Consider the following 17,992-nt stretch of genomic DNA (forward strand, 5'->3'; position numbering starts at 1 on the left):
GAAACCTAGATGATCTTGGGTACGACCATGACTTTTTTTGGTTGTGCCTCACAGCTTATCAAACCAGAGCCCTCAGCAGTGAAAGCATGGAGTCCTAACCATCGGACTGCCAGGGAATTTCCCATGACTTTTTTTTTTTAATTGAAGTATAGTTGATTTACAATATTGTGTTTCAGGTGTGCAGCAGAGTGAATTGATTATAGGCAATGACTTTTTAAATGCAACACCAAAGGGGCATGATCTAAAGAAAGAATTGATAAGCTGGAGTTCATTAAAATTAAAAACTTAAGTGCTCTGTGAAAGACAGTGTCAAGAGAATGAGAAGACAGGCCACAGACTGGGAGAAAACATTTGTAAAAGACACATCTGATAAAGGACTATTATCCAAAATATACAGAAAGCTCTTAAAACTCAATAATAAGAAAACAAACAACTCAAAAAACAAGCAAAAAAGAGTTGAACTGACATCTCACCGAAGAAGATATACAGGTGCAAATAAGCATATAAAAAGATGTTCAACATTATGTCATTAGAGAGTTGCAAATTAAAATAAGTTACCACTACCTACCTGTTAGAATGGCTAAAATCTGGAACACTGTCAACGCCAAATGCTGGCAAGGATGTGGAGCAACGGAAACTCATTTATTGCTGGTGAGAATGCAAAGTGGTACAGTCACTTCGTTAGGCAGTTTGGCAGTTTCCTACAAAACTAAAATATTCTTACCATATTTATAGCAGTTACATTCATAATTGCCAAAACTTGGAAGCAATCAAAACATCCTTCAGTAGATGAATGGGTAAATAAACTTCGGTACATCTAGACAGTGGAATACTATCCAGCATGAAAAAGAAATGAGCTTTCACTTCATGAAAAGATACAGAACACCTTTAAGTGCATATTTCTATGTGAAAGAAACCAATCTGAAAAGGCTACATACTGTATGTAGCCAACTATATAACATTTTAGAAAAGGCAAAACTGTGGAAATAGTGATTGCCAGGGGCTAGGGGAGGGAGGGATGAATAGGCAGAGCACAGAGGATTTTTAGGGCAGTGAAACTATTCTGTGATACTATAGTGGTGGAAACATGTCATTATACATTTATTAAAACCCATAGAATGTGCAACACAAGAGTGAACTCTGACATAAACTAGGGACTTCGGGTGATAATGATGTGTCTGTGTAGATTCATCAGTTGTAACAAATACACCACTTTTATGTAGGATATTGATAGTAAAGGAGATTTTATGTATGTGGAGGCAGAGTATATTCTCAGTTTTGCTGTGAACCTACATCTTCTAAAAATAAAGTCTTAAAAATAATGAAGTCTATTAAAATTTATTTTCAGTAATAAAAAATAGTAAACATTAGGAAATAATAACTTTCTAGGTCAAATGGTGTCTGAAGGGGCTTTCCCAGATATGCAGTATTTTAACTAAAAAGATTCAGATTGGTGACAGGGTGTCACATTTCCAGATTGCAGTAAATAAGCATAAACTCTGGTTGAGCATGACTAATGCAGTTTGGCATGAGTTGAGGGTTCTGTGTGCAAAAGAGTGGGAGGTAGATTGAAGGTGATGGTCCTCTGAAGCATATTTACACCCACAGGTCATCTGGAAGAGAGATGAGTAGCAGAGTGTCATGGCCCAGACTAAAAGGCCCAATGCATTGTACCTCTGCTGTGAGAGGGTGGCGAGGGCGGCTCCCTTTGTAGGACTGGGAAGTCCCAATGGCTATGAGTGAGTCCCAAGACCCACTGTGTGTGGATGCTGCTACTTCAGTCTAGGGATGAGTAGTCATTCGTTCCCTCAAAGCTCTGTGCCCAGATTCAAGCCAGGAAAATTTTGGGCCTGTTAATAAGGGCCTGCAATGGAAATGAAGAGGAAGGGATACTTAGGAAGATTGGGTAGGACAAAAGAGATGAAGAAAGTGAAAAATGAAAGGAGAATGAAGAAACATTTAACAAGTTCTGCTTTGTCTCTCTCTGACTCTGACTTGTCAGTGAATGTGACATCTGTAATGTAGTTCTCTTAGGAGAGAATGTTGAGGGGAAGGGGTATCTGTTTTCTTTGTTTCGCTAGTTCTCACATTGGTCCAGCTAGGATGATGATGTTGACTGGGAGCAGTTTCCCTGAACCCAGAAACAAAGCCCATCCTCTTTTAGGAGGAGGGGGAAGGGAGAGTTGATGTAGTACATTATCAGAGATCTCACCAAGGATAACTAATTACCATCAGTAATGCTGTTTTACCCTTTTTGTCCATGATTATGTCAAAGATAGCATTTGAGTTTTTAAAAAAAGACAGATGGGGCTATGTCTTGTTATTAGGCTTTTTAGTATTCAAAACATACATAGTACCTCTGCAGAAAGATATCAGAGTCTTAAGTTAAACCTTACTTTAAAGCACATGTACCAAGAAGAACAGGCCTCTCTCTGTTTTTAATGGAACTACTTAAGGTTGAATTAAGTAAATCAGTTGCTAGTCTAAAATTTGACTTTCTGGTTCTTGAACTAAATACTTGGAAGTACTTCTTCTGTTCAAATATTCTATTTTAAATTACCCTTTGGTAAAAATACTACAGATATGAAGAAGCACCAAGTGTGTCACAATCAGATTGGTTGAGAAATGCAGTAGAAGTAGTGAAGGAATGAGAATTCCAGCCATTTTTTTCCCTATTTGCATGTAAAATGAACAATAAATGTTAAGCCCTTTTATCCAATGTTACATTTAAGTGCTTTTCAAAGTAAATGCAAAACGATTGTTAAAATGCCAGTTTTAATCTGTATATTTTTTTCCAGTTACATACGTTTGGCTCTTAATGTGCTATAGTTTTGATTCCCTGTGTTACCCTTAAAACATAATTATACTTTGAGATTTAAGTTAGCAATTTAAGTTGCTTAAATGTACTTTCATGCTATGTTTTCTGCAATTGTGCTATCATCCACTCAGTTATACTTTATTAGTAGGCTATAAAATTTCAAATTATTAAGATGTTAATATTTCCATCTTTTCTGCCAGGAATAGTTGTCTCCATAAGTACTCTTTCTTTCCTGGTTGGTGGAACATTCAAAACTGACCAGGGGTAGGGGGAAAAAAAGTGCTGCCTGATGTTATAGATAAGTACTAGTCCAGGAGTTAATAGATCTGACCTCTGGTTTTGATTCTGCCACATAATAGTGAGTGACCTTGAGCAACTAATTTAAAGTTACTGGGCCTCAGGGTTTTGTTTGAATTGTGGTGAAATACACATAACAATTTACCATCTTAACCATTTTTAAGTATACAGTTCAGTGGCATTAAGCTCGTTCACATTGTTAGCTCGTTCACATTGTTATACAGCCATCATCACCATCTATCTCCAGAACTCTTGCAAAACTGAAACTCTGTACCTATTAAATAATAACTCCTCTTCTCCCTCTCCCTCCAGCCCCTGACAGCCACCATTCTACTTCCTGTCTCTGAATTTGACTGTCTGGGTACCTCATATAAGTGGTATCACACAGTTTTTGTCCTTTTGTGACTGGCTTTTATATCAGTTCATGTTAAAGGTTCATCCAAGTTGTAGCATGGCTGAGAATTTTCCAACTTTACAAGGCTGAATAATCCATTGTATGTATATCCCACAGTTTTAAAATCATTTATCTATCAATGTACACTTCGATTGCTTCTACCTTTTGGTATTATGAATAATGCTGTTATGAAAACAGGTATACAAATATCTCTTTGAAACTCTGCTTTTAGTTCTTTTGGGTATATACCTAGAAATGGGATTGCTGGACCATATGGCAATTCTATTTTTAATTTTTTAAGGAAATGCCATACTGGTTCCCATAGTGGCTGTACCATTTTACCCTCCCACCAGTGTGCAAGGGTTCCAGTTTCTCCACATCTTGCACAGACTTGTTATTTCCTGTTTTTTTGACAGTAGCCATCCTAATGAGTGTGAGGTAGTATCTCATTATGGTTTTGATTTGTAGTTCCCTAATGATGAATGATATCGAGCATCTTTACCTGTGCTTTTAGGTCCTTCAGTTTGTTCACGTCCTTTGCCCATTTTTCCCTCCAGCGTGAATACTTTTATATATCTGAGGGAAAATAAGCCACATATTTTGAAGATGAATCCTTTGAGAAGATAATAGTAAATTTTTAAAAGGAGATTTCTGTAGTCAGTTGACTATTCCATTCACATTAAAACTCTCACAATTGAAAAGGGTTTTTGTTTTAATGTACAAAGAGCTAGCATTGTTTCTGTGGTAAGGTAGATGCCCTGGATGACCCATTCAAGAAGTTGGCTTAGTCCAACTTAATGAAGCCCATCTCCTTCGTGTACTGTTGGAAACACTGGTGGTACATATTGAGGCTGTACTTTTGGATCGTACTGTGCAGGTTTGAGCAGATGCAGCAAGAGCAAGAACCCCGGCCGGATTTTCTTGGATGGTTCCATTAGAGCTGCTGGTGACCCATCTTGCTTTCTCATATGCAGCGAGGCAAAAGGCCCTTCGCCCATTTTCAAATCAGGTTATTAGTTTTATTTTGTAGGAGTTCTTTATATATTTTGGATATTTGCCCATTATCAGATATTGATTTGTAAATATTTTCTCCATTCGGTGTTTACCTTTGCACTCTGTTGATTGTGTCCTTAGATGCACAAAAGTTTTAATTTTGATGTAGTCCAGTTTCTTTTTTCTTTGGTTGCCTGTGCTTTTGGAGTCAAATCCAAGAAATCACTTCCAAATCCAGTGTCATGAAGCTTTCCTTCTGTTTTCTTCTCAGAGGTTTAGTTCGTATGTTTAGATCTTTGATCCATTTTGAGTTAATTTTTGTATATGGTGTAAGGTAGGGATCCAAATTCATTCTTTTGCATGTGGATATCCAGTTTTCTCAACACCCTTTGTTGAAAAGACTTCCCTTCCCCATTGAATGCTCTTAGTATTCTTGTCAAAAATCATTTGACCATAAATGTGAGGGTTTATTTTTGAGCTCTCCATTCTATTCCATGGTCTATATGTCTGTCTTTCTGCCAGTACCACACTATTTTGATTCCTGTAGTTTTGTAGTAAGTTTTGAAATCAAGAAGTGTGAGACCTCTAACTTTGTACTTCTTTTTCAAAATTATTTGGCTCTTAGTGATGCTGAGATCAATCAAAGTGTTCAAGTGGTGACAGCCTGATCCCTCCAGAGTTCCTCCCCATCAACCAACCTTTTGTCTAATGGTTTTGTTCATTGATTATTGCCTGAATCATTTCAATTAGGGATTACAAAATGGCAATTTTTTCCCACATATATTAGCTAGAGTAGTTTTGGGCGGAGGAAACATTTATTTATCAACAATGACTTATTTTCCTGAAATTCAGTTTTACAAGTAAGGCTAGATTAAATGCTTAATTCTTTACCTTTAATTGCCAGTTCTTTAGAGTAAGGGTTTGGTGCTTTATTTACTTTCAGTGAAACTAGTGAATGAAGAGGAGGATCAAATATTATATTCCCTTTTTATAGGTATCATAAACTCTTAGATTTTATATAGGAAACCTGTTTTACTGTCATTGGTAGAGTCCTCCAGCGACAGTTAGACATAGGCAATCATCAGACATTACTCTTAGCATTGAATCTAACTTCCAACAGTGCAACACAGTAAACATTTTTTAATGTCACACTGCTAAGTATTTCTGCATAAATAATTTTCTTTCTTTTTTTAAAAATAATTTTCTATTGAGCACCTATTCTGTGTCAGTCACCATCCTAGGAAAATTATTATTATTATTATTATTTTTGCAGTATGCGGGCCTCTCACTGTTGTGGCCTCTCTCGTTGCGGAGCACAGGCTCCGGACGCGCAGGCTTAGCGGCCATGGCTCACAGGCCCAGCCGCTCCGCGGTATGTGGGATCCTCCCGGACCGGGGCACAAACTCCTGTCCCCTGCATCGGCAGGCGAACTCTCAACCACTGCGCCACCAGGGAAGCCCGGAAATTTATTTTTAATCTCCAATTCTTACTCTTGTCCCCCTTTGACCTAGCATGTTGGTTTTTTTGTTGTTTTTTTTTCTTGAGTATGTAGAACATTTCTATGATCCTAAGTCTCAATTTAGGAATGGTGTATTTAGAAAGGTCTCCTTCCCGTTCTGTCCCCTTCAGATAGTGCCTTCCTCCTCCTATAAGTGCTCATTTTTATTTATTCATTTATAGATTATCCATTCAGTGTTGCATTTTGTTTTGTTTTGCAGACACCAGCAAATGTATATAAATGTGTCCTTTTTCTTACAAAGAAGTGTCATAACTATAGATATTGATCTGCATCTTACTTTTTTTCACTTCATAATTATATTCTAGAGATCACTGTAGAAATATTCATTCGTTTTTATGGCTGTGGCATATCCCCTCAGGTAGATATGTCTTCATTTTTCTAGCTTAGTCCCCACTGATGGACATTTGAGTTATTTTAAACTTCTTCCAATATAAAATTAAAAAATCCTTTGGAGAGGGGCTTCCCTGGTGGCGCAGTGGTTGAGAGTCCGCCTGCCATTGCAGGGGACGCGGGTTCGTGCCCCGGTCCGGGAAGATCCCACATGCTGCGGGGCGGCTGGGCCCATGAGCCATGGCCGCTGAGCCTGGGCGCCCGGAGCCTGTGCTCCGCAACAGGAGAGGCCACAACAGTGAGCGGCCCGCGTACCGCAAAAAAAAAAAAAAAAAAAAAAAAATTCCTTTGGAGATGTAATGTTGGCACACATTATTGTTTTACATGCCTTGAAACAATAACTATAGATTGGATTGATTAAAAAAATTTTCTTGCTTTTACATATAATGTAATATTATTAATTTTCCTCCTCCAGCTTCTTCCCCATTTCTCTGCTCTTTCATAGCAGAAGTCCTTCAAACATTTAGTATCAGTAATGGCTATCTCCACCTCCTGTTTCCTAGTCTTGTGAATTTTTTCCATTCAGGTTTCTGTCCCTACCATTCCACTAAAACTGCTGCTCTTTTCAAAATCACCAGTGACCTGCATGATACTACATCCAGTGCTTTGTTCTCAGTTTTCAACTTACTTGATTTATTAGCTGGATTGGACCCACTTAATAACTGTTTTCCTTGAAACACTTTTGTCATTAGGCTTCTAGAATACTATATACTCCTGGTTTTTCTTTATTCTTGGCGCTGCTCCTTCTCTTTCTTTTTTTGACCTCCTTATCATTGAATTCACTCCTCTTTCCTTATATTATCAGCTGGTGGGGAGGGCAGTTGTACAGGAAGGGAAGACTGGTAGGAAGGGGTGGAGTCTCTGCTTCTAGGAGTTGAGGCTGGGAGGGGGAAGAGAGGAAGGCGTCTGGGTTCAGAGATCACCTGAAACAAGCCTGTAGTCTGACAAAACCAGATAGACATACGTGGTGAAGGAAGACACTCCAGGTGACGTGTGGGATGCTGTGCAGTAAGAGGGAGGAGGGAAGCAGCTTCTGTAAGGTTGGGTTCCTGCTGAAGGATTCTGAGGAGGCTCTAGGGAAGTGGGATCAGTTTTGGATTGGCTGCTGTTTCTGAGGCAGGACTAGAAGTGAGGATTAGTTAGGGCTTGGGTGCTATCGTGGGTGGCAGTTGGGTATCCTTAGTAATAGATGGCTGTAACAAAGCTGGTCTGGGGGCGTCGTTGGTAAGAAAGCAGTAGCCACTCAGAGAGGGTCATTATAGCATTTTACAGCTGCTGTATGACCTTGGGAGAAATAGTGTTTCCTATTTTCTTTGTACCTGCCTTTATCTCTGTCTGTCCTCCCAGCCCGATTAATGGCAATTTGGGTTTTTTTCCCCATTCTGAGCTGATTTCATCTTTTGTCTCAGACATGTTTTCACTCTTTGTTTCATGGCACTGATTTTACTGGGTTTGGGAAGTAGGGATCCTTATTTCCTCAGACCTGAAGTAAATAACTAGGTGATTCAATGATCGCGATTACCTGCCCTCCCACCCCCGCCACACGTACAAGTTAAGACAAAAGCTCATGTTTTTTTTTTTTTTTTGTAATTTTTATTTTTGTCTGCATTGGGTCTTCATTGCGGTGCGGGTGCTTCTCTTGTTGCAGAGCGCGGGCTCTCACTGCGCAGGCTCAGTAGTTGTGACTCGCGGGCTCTAGAGCGCAGGCTCAGTAGTTGTGGTGCAAGGGCTTAGTTGCTCCGCGGCATGTGGGATCTTCCTGGACCAGGGATTGAACCCATGACCCCTGCATTGGCAGGCAGATTCTTAACCACTGTGCCACCAGGGAAGTCCCTCATGATTATTAAATAGGGCATGATTTGAAAAAATTGTGAAGAGGAATAGTCTCTTTTTTGTTGCCATTTCTGCTTTTCTTTCTGAGCCCCTCTTCCTATTATGGGCACTGGGGACTCCTCACTGTCTTGTCTTATCCAGGCTTCCAGTGCTCTTTCCTGGGCTTCTCTTTATCTTCTCCCCTTTGTGAACTTGTGCCCGTTGGTTGATCTGATAATGGAGTTAATGTAGCTTAATATGTTCCTTTAGGGGGCATTTGCATTTTAAAATGAAATTCCTGAGAATAATATGAAACTAAGGAATAAGTCTTTAATGCACACTGTGGCAAGATGGGGTGGGGAGTGAGAATGGGTAGGGAAGCAGAGCTGAGTAGAGACAGCCCTTCAACAGTCACTCTGCAGTAGATGGGGCCTGGGCCCCAGAAAACAGGAGTTGTCCTCTGAGGAGCTAATGAACTGGAGTCTGGCTGTCCCATCTTCCCCCCTAGATGCTGAGGTAGGTGTTGTGTTCATAGAGAGTGAAAGTATCTGAGTGCCCGGGCAGGTGTCATGAGAGCCAGGCATGTGTTGAGTAAACAGTGTAGAAAAACAGACTGGAAGTTGAGACTGGAAAGAGGCAGACACAAAAAGGATACTCATAATGTTGACCTTTGCACTACTTACTGTCAGGGCATGTTTCAGGCCACTAGTTTACCAGTGCTCAGACTCTCTCCTTTCAAGCCTCTCTCACTGAAGCCAAGCAGCACATATCCAGCCTTCCTACTCTAGAAATGACATGTGAGCCCGTAGCTTGTAGCCCAGCAGCTGACTAGAGCCTGTTTAACCTCTACAGACCCAAGTTGTTTCTTAATTCTCAGGGGAAATGTGGGGTTCCTGTTGTGCTATGAAGATGAGTTGAGCTTTAGGAAGGATTTGAATTTGCAACCTCCAAATCTAGAAGTGGCCTCCCTGGTTATCTTGTAGGTACATGCAGGCTAAAGCTAGCCTGTGTCTCCTGGTGCTCTTACAGCTCTTAGGGACGAGCCCAAGGTAGTTGCTCTAGAGATCAGAAGCCTATAAGATTTCAGTTCTAACCACAGTTGGAATTACTTTGAGGTGTCCTTGTAAACTGGATTTTTGAAGGTGGTGCTTTACCGAGTCCCCTACCTTTCCCCTTCGGAAACCCAGACCAAGTGGAACCTATTAATGTGGCAGTTTATTGCTTGCTTTTTGTGGCTTCCATTTGCATCTTCTGTGCGCCAGAGGCAGGCTCTGGAACTAGTCAGGCAGCTTCAACCGAACATCCACGTCAAGATGGTTCATTTGTGCAGTCATTGCTGTTCCCCCTGTTTGAAGACTGTTAATGTCTTTATGGCACTGCTGAGAAGGGGTTGCACTGGAAGGGCAAGATCTCCCTGCAGATGGGAATGACTTGTGTGTCCAGTTGATGATGTGGTCTTTTTGAGGCCTCTGAAGAATTGAGTGCGTGACAGCCCCTCCTGCCTGCCCTGCTACAACCTTGTTCTACCCCCTGCTAGAACCTTGTTCTACCCCCTGCTAGATCAAAGCACTCTCCTTTATAGTCACTTCACTACAGAGAGAATTGTTTGTGTTGGCTGTGTTATAACTTTAACTCTTAGTGTTTGAAAGTACACTTTTTTAATGCTATACTAATTTCTTTTAGTAAACTTTACTTTGGAACAATTTTAGATTTACAGTAAAGTTTCAGAGGTGATACAGAGTTCCCATATACCCAGTTTCCCCCATTGTTAGCATCTTACATAATCATGGCACACTTGCTAGAATGAAGACATCAACATTTGTACATTACTATGAACTCAACTGCAAACTTTATTTAGATTTCATCAGTTTTTCCACTCAGGAATCTTCTGTTCCAGAAACCAGTCTAGGGTCCCATATTGCACTTAGTTGTCGTGTCTCCCAGTCTCCTCTGATCTGTGACAATTTCTCAGTCTTTTCTGTGTTTTTCACGAACCCTGATAGTTTTGAGGAATACTGGCAAGTATCCTTTATATAAAGTATCCTTTATAACAGCGGACCTCAACCTTTTTGGCACCAGAGACCAGTTTTGTGGAAGACAATTTTTCCACGGATGGGGGTGGCTGTGGTTTTGGGATGATTCAAGCACATTACATTTATTGTGCACTTTATTTCTGTTATTATTACATTGTAATATGTAATGAAATAATTATACAACTCACCATAATGCAGAATCAGTGGGAGCCCTGAGCTCGTTTTCACTTGCCACTCACTGATGGAGTTTTGATATGAGTCTGCAAGCAGTTGATTTATTATGGTCTCTGTGCAGTCAAACCTCTCTGCTAATGATAGTCTGTATTTGCAGCCGCTCCCCAGCGCTAGCATCACCGCCTCAGCTCCACCTCAGATCATCAGGCATTAGATTCTCATAAGGAGCACTCAACCTCGATCCCTCGCATGCGCAGTTCACAGTAGGGTTCGCGCCCCTCTGAGAATCTTATGCCACCGCTGACCTGACAGGAGGCGGAGCTCAGGCGGTAGTGCGAACGGTGGGGAGCGGCTGTAAACACAGATGAAGCTTTGGTTGCTCACCTGCCATTCACCTCCTGCTGTGCAGCCCAGTTCCTAATAGGCCATGGACAAGTACCTGTCTGTGGCCTGGGGGTTGGGGACCCCTGCTTTATAATGTCCCCCAGTCTGAGCTTATCTGATGTTTTCCACATGGTTAGACTGATGTTATGGGTTTGGGGAAGAATACTGTGAAGGTGAAGTGGCCTGTGGGGGTGGAGGGTACTTGATATTTGCATAACATCACTGGTGATATTAACCTTGGTCACTAGGTTGAGTAGTTTGCCAGTTTCTCCACTGTAAAGTTACACCTTTTCTCCTTCCCTACTCTATCACTAAGATAGAGTGGGTTGGAGGGTGTGTAGAATTTTCTTATTTTTTAAAATATTTATGCCCTGCCGGGTCTTGCAACATGCGAGCTTTTTTTCGTTGCAGCATGCAAACTCTTAGTCTCGGCATGCATGTGGGATCTAGTTGCCCGACCAGGGATTGAACCCGGGCCCCCTGCATTGGGAGCGCAGAGTGTTACCCACTGAACCACCAGGGAAGTCCCTGGGGGGGTGTATAGAATTAAGCTCCACCTCTTGGAAGGAAGAGTATCTTTATATATTATTTGGAATTCTTTGTAAGGAAGTTTGTCACTTCTATATAACTATGGACTCATAGTTAATAAATATACTCATGTATATTTATTTTATAGTTGGAGTTACAGTCCAGTGCTACATTATTTATTTTGTTGCCCAGATTGTTCCAGCTCCAGAGGGAGCTCTTTCAGGTGGCTCCTGTATCCCTGTAACCTGCCCCTATCCTTTTGTGTTTTGACCACTTCCTTACTTTCTGGTACAACAAGATGTTCCAGGCTTTTCTTATATTTCCATGCCCCAGCCCTAGAATCAGCCATTTCTCCAAGAAGCCCTTGTTCTTTTTATTGGAGAGTAGTATTTAGAAACTTCTGAGCACTAGGTATGTTCATTGCTAGTGGGGTATCATTACTTCTAGGCCATCTTAGCAGATAGGGCTAGATAGTATATGTATACATACTAACCTTTGTATACAGACATATCTATAATTGTTTCTGTGTTTCGTTTATATTGATGTCTCTGGCTTTAATCCAGTACCACAGGGTTTATTTTAGAATTCCTTCTTTGCTTGCTTTCCTGTAATATCCTTCTTTGATAACGAAAAACCTTGCTCCCACCATCCATTTACTTATTTGTTCAACCCAGTATACCTGTACCCTTACTGTACATATATTGTAACCTGTATTCCCACAAGAAACAAATTTACCAGTTCTAATATTGTACTGTTTTTAACAATTCTATTTTAGTGGACAAATCATAGGTACTTGTTTACATTTATTATGATGTGATTTGACCCATGATGCTAGCTTTTAGATATATGCAAATGTTTTTAATATTCTTACCATAATCTGAGATGTCTTTGTATGTCAGCATGATTGATTAAGATTATGGACTTGGGCTCAAAGTAAAATATTTTCCTTTTATTCTACACTTCTCATAGTCTAAACTTAAGAAATAAAAGGTTATGTTCTCTCTTCAGCAATTTATTACACATTTCTACAAAAGGAAATGTATACTTATTATTAATAAGGTTTGTACTTATTATTAAAGGTTTTATCATATGTAAAAAGGACAAGTTGAATGAAATAATATTTACAGTACCTTCTATCTCCAAAGTTCTGTCTCAGGTGCTTTTTAAAAATTACTTTAAGGCAAGACATTCTAAAATTGGTTTCTCCATTGGCTTACTAAGCCCTGACTGTGTAGGCTTGGCACTTGGTTTTACTTTCTTGGCTACTTTTCTAGGACACCATTCTTGTTTCATATGTCTGTCAGTAAAGATACTAAAATGGGACTGACTTAACTACAGGTTTCGTTCCCTGGGCACTTGGCTTCCCAAACTCCTGTTGGGAAGAAACAAGTATGGGTTTAAAAAGCTATACTAAGAGCTGGAAGTTCTTGGTCATCATCATGGCCAACTTCTAACTTGAAGTCTGATCTTAGGCCCATCACTTCTACCTCCAGACCTCAGATCCTTCATCTAGAAAGTGAAGCAGTTCCGTTAGATGACCCCTAAGATTCCTTACAGCTGTGATTTTATCATCAGCAATAGTGAAATATCTGGCTGGCAGTTTTAATCTTAGTAATTAAGGTGTTCTGATAAGAATTGGAAATGGTCAACCTGTGAAATAAGCTTTTTGGGCTCATCTTCATCCTTTTTATTGTTTGATTAAAAGAAACCCACACACACTATGTGTGGGATGAACACGTTCCGAAATGTGAGGTCTATAGGTAGTACCTGGAGGGCTCAGAGAGTACCATGTATAAGGCATGGTGTACTGTTCATAATGACCCATCACGATAGTAACTTTGGAGGATCAGAACTGGAATTTTAATTATTGGTGTTTATAAATCAGTGACTTCTTAAGTGACATTCCTTTTACAGCTACTATGTAGAATCTGTGAACAGTACAGAAAAATAGCCAAGGTGAAGAGAGTGTGGTGGCTTTAAGTATGATAAGGCCCAGTGAGTTGTATTAAAGAAGCTTTAGTTCTGAAAGCCGGGGGGAAAATGTCATTAGTCTCGTACTGCTAACAGCCTTCAGAACAGTCTGTCCTTTCTCACAAGCATTTAGTTTCCTGAGCTAAGAGAACAAAGACTATTACCTGTAGCTGAGTATGCTAAACATACCATGTACTTACAAAAGGATTTTGGAAAACAGATGGGTGGAAGACAAAAGTAGGAATTAATGTACTGTAAGACAAGGCGTATCCGCCTGGAAGAAATGAATAGTAGAGTGAAGGAATGTTGCCTTTGCTTAGAAAGCCTAGAATTAGAGAGCACAGAATGAGTCTCCCTCAGGCTGCCTGCCATTGCATTGTTTTTTAAGGCCCATATTATATTGGTTTATGAGACTGAGCAAGTCTTCAATAAAAGTCATCTGACCCACCATTACTGGCACTGTTACAGATTTCTAAGTGAAAAGGTACTCTGCCTGTCTTTGTTTACAGTGTTAAATCAGCAGGTTGAACTTTCTTTTTTTTCTAATAAATTTTTTAATTTTTATTTTTATTTATTTTTGGCTGCGTTGGGTCTTTGTTGCTGTGCGCGGGCTTTCTCTCCTTGTGGCGAGCGGGGGCTCCTCTTTGTTGCGGCGCGCGGGCTTCTCACTGCGGTGGCTTCTCTTGTTGTGGAGCGTGGGCTCTAGGTGCGCAGGCTTCAGTAGTTGTGGCTTACAGGCTCTAGAGCGCAGGCTCAGTAGTTGTGGTGCACAGGGTTAGTTGCTCCATGGCGTGTAGTATCTTCCTGGACCAGGGCTTGAACCCGTGTCCCCTGCCTTGGCAGGCGGATTCTTAACCACTGTGCCACCAGGGAAGCCCAGGTTGAACTTTTATGATACTAGTTTACGTAAAGATTCACATTTGCTTTAATGGTAAGTGTGTCTGGGATGTATGCCTATTCCTGTGATCCATACTAGTGTTGCTAGTGGCTTTCTTCCTCTTCACAGGAGGTAAAAAGAGTTGCTCATTATAGAAGTGAACAGTAGATGTCACTGCATCTCTACTTACTAAGGTTTTGGCTCATAGCTGTTTGGATACAACCAAGTTCTTAATACAGCTTCCAAATCACTAACCTTAAATCGAGTATTTATGGCTCTCTGACACTTAAGATCCCCTTCCTCAGCTGTAGAACCCAGATTGAAAATTGAGAGCAAACACAGCCCAAGAGTTTTCCTTAGTTTCCTTCAATTTCCTTTTTAGTGTATTTGTTCTAGGCTTATATATTATACAGTAGCCCACCACTTATCTGTGGGGCATATGCTCCGAGACCCCTAGTACGGATGTTGAAACCACAGACAGTACTGAGCTCTATATATACTGTGTTTTTTCCTATACATACCTACCTATGATAAAGCCTAATTTACAAATTAGGCACAGTAAGAGATTAACAACAATAATAATTCAGTTGAACAGTTATAACAATATACTGTAATCAAAGTTATGTGAATGTGGTCTCTCTCAGAATATCTTATTGTCCAAATTTAATGCCTTTTCCATCTTAACTAAGCACTTATCACTCATTGTGGCTCTCACTTTTGCAGTACCCGATTGTGATTGTCGATCTGATAACTTATATGGCTACTAAGTGACTAACGAGCAGATAGCGTATATAGCGTGGATACGATGGACAAAGGGATGATTCACATCCAGATAGGATGGAGCAGGACAGTGAGAGATTTCATCACACTACTCAGAACAGTGCGCAATGTAAAACTTATGAATTGTTTACTTCTGGCACTTTCCATTTAATATTTTTGGACCACCATTGACGTGGGTAACTGAAACCATGAAAAGTGAATCATGGGTAAAGGAGACTACTGTATTTCCAGGTAGCTAACTGATGAAGTTTTATCTGCCTCTTCCTGTCAACCTTATACCACTTGTTTAGGAGCCAGAACAATTTTTCATATTTGTTTTCAACAAGGTTCACACTTAAAAGCTTCTTGGCCTTTCTATAGCTTGCTTTTTGAAAACCTTCTATCAGGAAAGTAGATGCCACTGTTCTCTGAATTGAGGTGCTGAACATCACATTGAAGTGCCGCTTACTTTATTCATTTCTTTTTGAACCCATGGCTTTGACAGTTGAGGAAATAAAGAACTGAATTATGACCAAAAGTCTGACGGTGCATCTTTTAAAACAAATCTCTTATGGTTTCAATGTAGATGGTAGGGTTTCCCTATCTGAGAGAAAGGCAAAGTTGGTATTAAATTTGATTATTTTATCAATAGAAAGTCTCAGGCATACTAAATTTTGGTATCTTTTGAACACATAGATGGTGAAAATAGCCAGGGTGATATCTGTTCTAATATGTCAGGATTAGTGCTGGCTTACAACTGTGTCCTGGTGTAATTTAATAACTCCCTCTTTTACTCTCAGTTGTCCTAGTTTGGGCAGGTCACTCTAAATTGCCCCAAAGTGTGTGTGGGGGGGTGTTGATAAGTTGCAGTTTTAGTAAATATAAGCATTGTTTTTGACTCAAGAGTTATGCCTGCCTGAGTTTTCTGAGTTAACCACGTACAAAATAAAGCAAAAACCGCAAAGGGCTTGTAATTCTGGAAAAATAGCTTTTGGGTTTCTATATATTGATCATTGTTCTCTGGAGTAATGATTTCCAAAATATGGTTATGCATCAAAATCAACTAGTAACCTTTTTACAGATAGTTTCATGGGTCTCACCACAGACGCCTGCTGAATTTGTACCAGAGTATGAATTTGACGTTACCAAAAATGTAGAACTGCATGCAATGCAAATGTACTGGATAACTTTGTCAGTAAGCTTCTAAACTAGCATGTAGAGAAACATTTCATCTTATGGTTTGGGTGGTGTTTGGGGTTCTCTGTGGTGGCTGCTTTGAGCCTTGAGGGTATGCCTGGCATTGACATGAATTGCCTTTTCGTTTCAGATGTCATCTGGGTCATTCTCAGTGTGGAGGTGGGTGGACTTTTAGGAGTAACGCAGCAGCTGTCATCTTTTGAAACGGAGTTCAACACACAGCCACATCGCAAGGTAGAAGGAAACTTCAACCCGTTTGCCTCTCCCCAAAAGAACCGACAATCAGATGAAAACAACTTAAAAGACCCTGGGGGTTCCGAGTTCGACTCGATCAGCAAAAACACATGGGCTCCTGCTCCTGACCAAACCGAGCAAGATGAGAATAGACTCTCACAGAACTCTGTAAATCTGTCCCCCAGCAGTCACGCAAACAACTTATCAGTAGTGACTTACAGTAAGGTAGGTGCCCTCGGAGAAGAGGAGAAGGGGTAGGTGGTGGGCCTTGGGATTTGTGATACTCCTTCATGGCAAACCTAGAAGCCTAGAATGTTCTTTAAGACTGCTTAGCTCTCCTGCCAATGCAACAGCACAAAAACCTACCCCTTCTCCCCTCCCCCCTCCCCCATCTCCATGTCCTGTGGATGTTACTCCATCCACATTTATAATTTACTGCTGTCTCTCTGCTCTGGTTTGGGTGCTGAAAGAACAGAGTTCTTTACCTTTAGCTTTAAAAAAAAAGAAAGTCAAAATATCACCAGCCATTCTTCCAGTGTAAATGCATATACCAAGTGTAGAGCAACAGCACACCTTTGGAATTTGTTCCTACTGTGTTTTTTTGGTTTTGGGTGGGGTGTTTTTCCTGAGGAAATAGACCCAAAAAAAAGCTCAATTATTTATCCTAATGTTGTATCCTATCCAAATGTTGTTGGGCTTCCAGTTTATTTATTTACCTAGTTTGCATGTCTTCTTGTTGATGTCTTTCCAGTCTCTTATGGCCCATCTACCTCCTCACCTACAACCCAGAGTGGCCCAAGTGATATTTTGACTTTTCATGTGTGAGGAATAAGTGAGAGAATTGTTTGTTAAGTTAATCATGATTTTAAATATTCTGATTATTCTAAGACAGTCTTCTAGGTGTTTGATTTCTTGATCTGTTTCGCTATGCTTGATGATTAAACAGCACCTTCCATACTCCGCCGAGTTGACTATGGTTCCTGGTTGTTGGTTTTGGTAGGTTGAATAAAGCCCTGATGCTAAGCGCTAACTGTTGTAGGTGATTTGTGTGGCAGGGCCTGTGAACATTCCTGTTCGTTCTTCTCTGATTAATAATGTGGTGTATTAGGCCCAGCCTCCCACCTATATAATCGTATAACTGTTAAGTCTTTCCTTGCTTTGTGTTGGCATTCACCCTCAAATTTTTAAAAATAATGTTTATTTGAGGGACAACTCACTCTGTTGTAAGAATGGCATTTTTCTGACCAGTGCTTTATATGTGGTCTAGATCCAGAGGCAAATTAAGAAAAGAAACTTGGTGATATGAATTCTCTTTCTCCACAGGGACCAGTAAGAGGGACTTCATTCAACAGTAGTGCAACAGGATTGATTTATTGGTTGGATGGTCATTATAAAGGATTGTGTGGAATCATGTTAGTCATACAGGATATGAGAGAAGTAAATTGGCAAGGCAATAAATGGCTTATATTTGAGGAAAGACTTCACATCTTAATACTCTAACAAAAGATTTTCCACTAAGTTCCTATTGCTCCAGATTTCTCTTCCTTAAATTTAACCCTCCAGGGTATGACTGTTCTGGGTGGTATAGGCCCTAGGCTAAGCATGCCCTGT

General features: G+C 40.3%; 1 protein-coding gene and 1 pseudogene across 3 annotated transcripts in view; one reads left to right on the forward strand and one right to left on the reverse strand.

Moving 5' to 3' along the window:
• ILRUN (inflammation and lipid regulator with UBA-like and NBR1-like domains) overlaps nucleotides 1-17,992 on the forward strand; it is a 123,278-nt gene that overhangs the window by 80,583 nt on the left and 24,703 nt on the right. Inside the window, exons 4-5 of one of the 3 annotated variants that reach the window (XM_029241978.1) lie at nucleotides 16,278-16,606; nucleotides 17,705-17,928. In XM_029241978.1, the coding sequence (XP_029097811.1) occupies nucleotides 16,278-16,606; nucleotides 17,705-17,881 (506 nt within the window). In that variant the 3' untranslated portion in view covers nucleotides 17,882-17,928. Of the gene's footprint in view, nucleotides 1-16,277; nucleotides 16,607-17,704; nucleotides 17,929-17,992 lie in introns of those variants that run through there. The other 2 variants (XM_029241977.1, XM_029241976.1) reach the window with 2 other exon arrangements.
• LOC114906957 lies at nucleotides 4,294-4,464 on the reverse strand (annotated as a pseudogene).

Source organism: Monodon monoceros, unplaced genomic scaffold, assembly GCF_005190385.1.
Source record: "Monodon monoceros isolate NGI ecotype Baffin Bay Population unplaced genomic scaffold, NGI_Narwhal_1 Super_Scaffold_3, whole genome shotgun sequence".
Taxonomy (NCBI): domain Eukaryota; kingdom Metazoa; phylum Chordata; class Mammalia; order Artiodactyla; family Monodontidae; genus Monodon; species Monodon monoceros.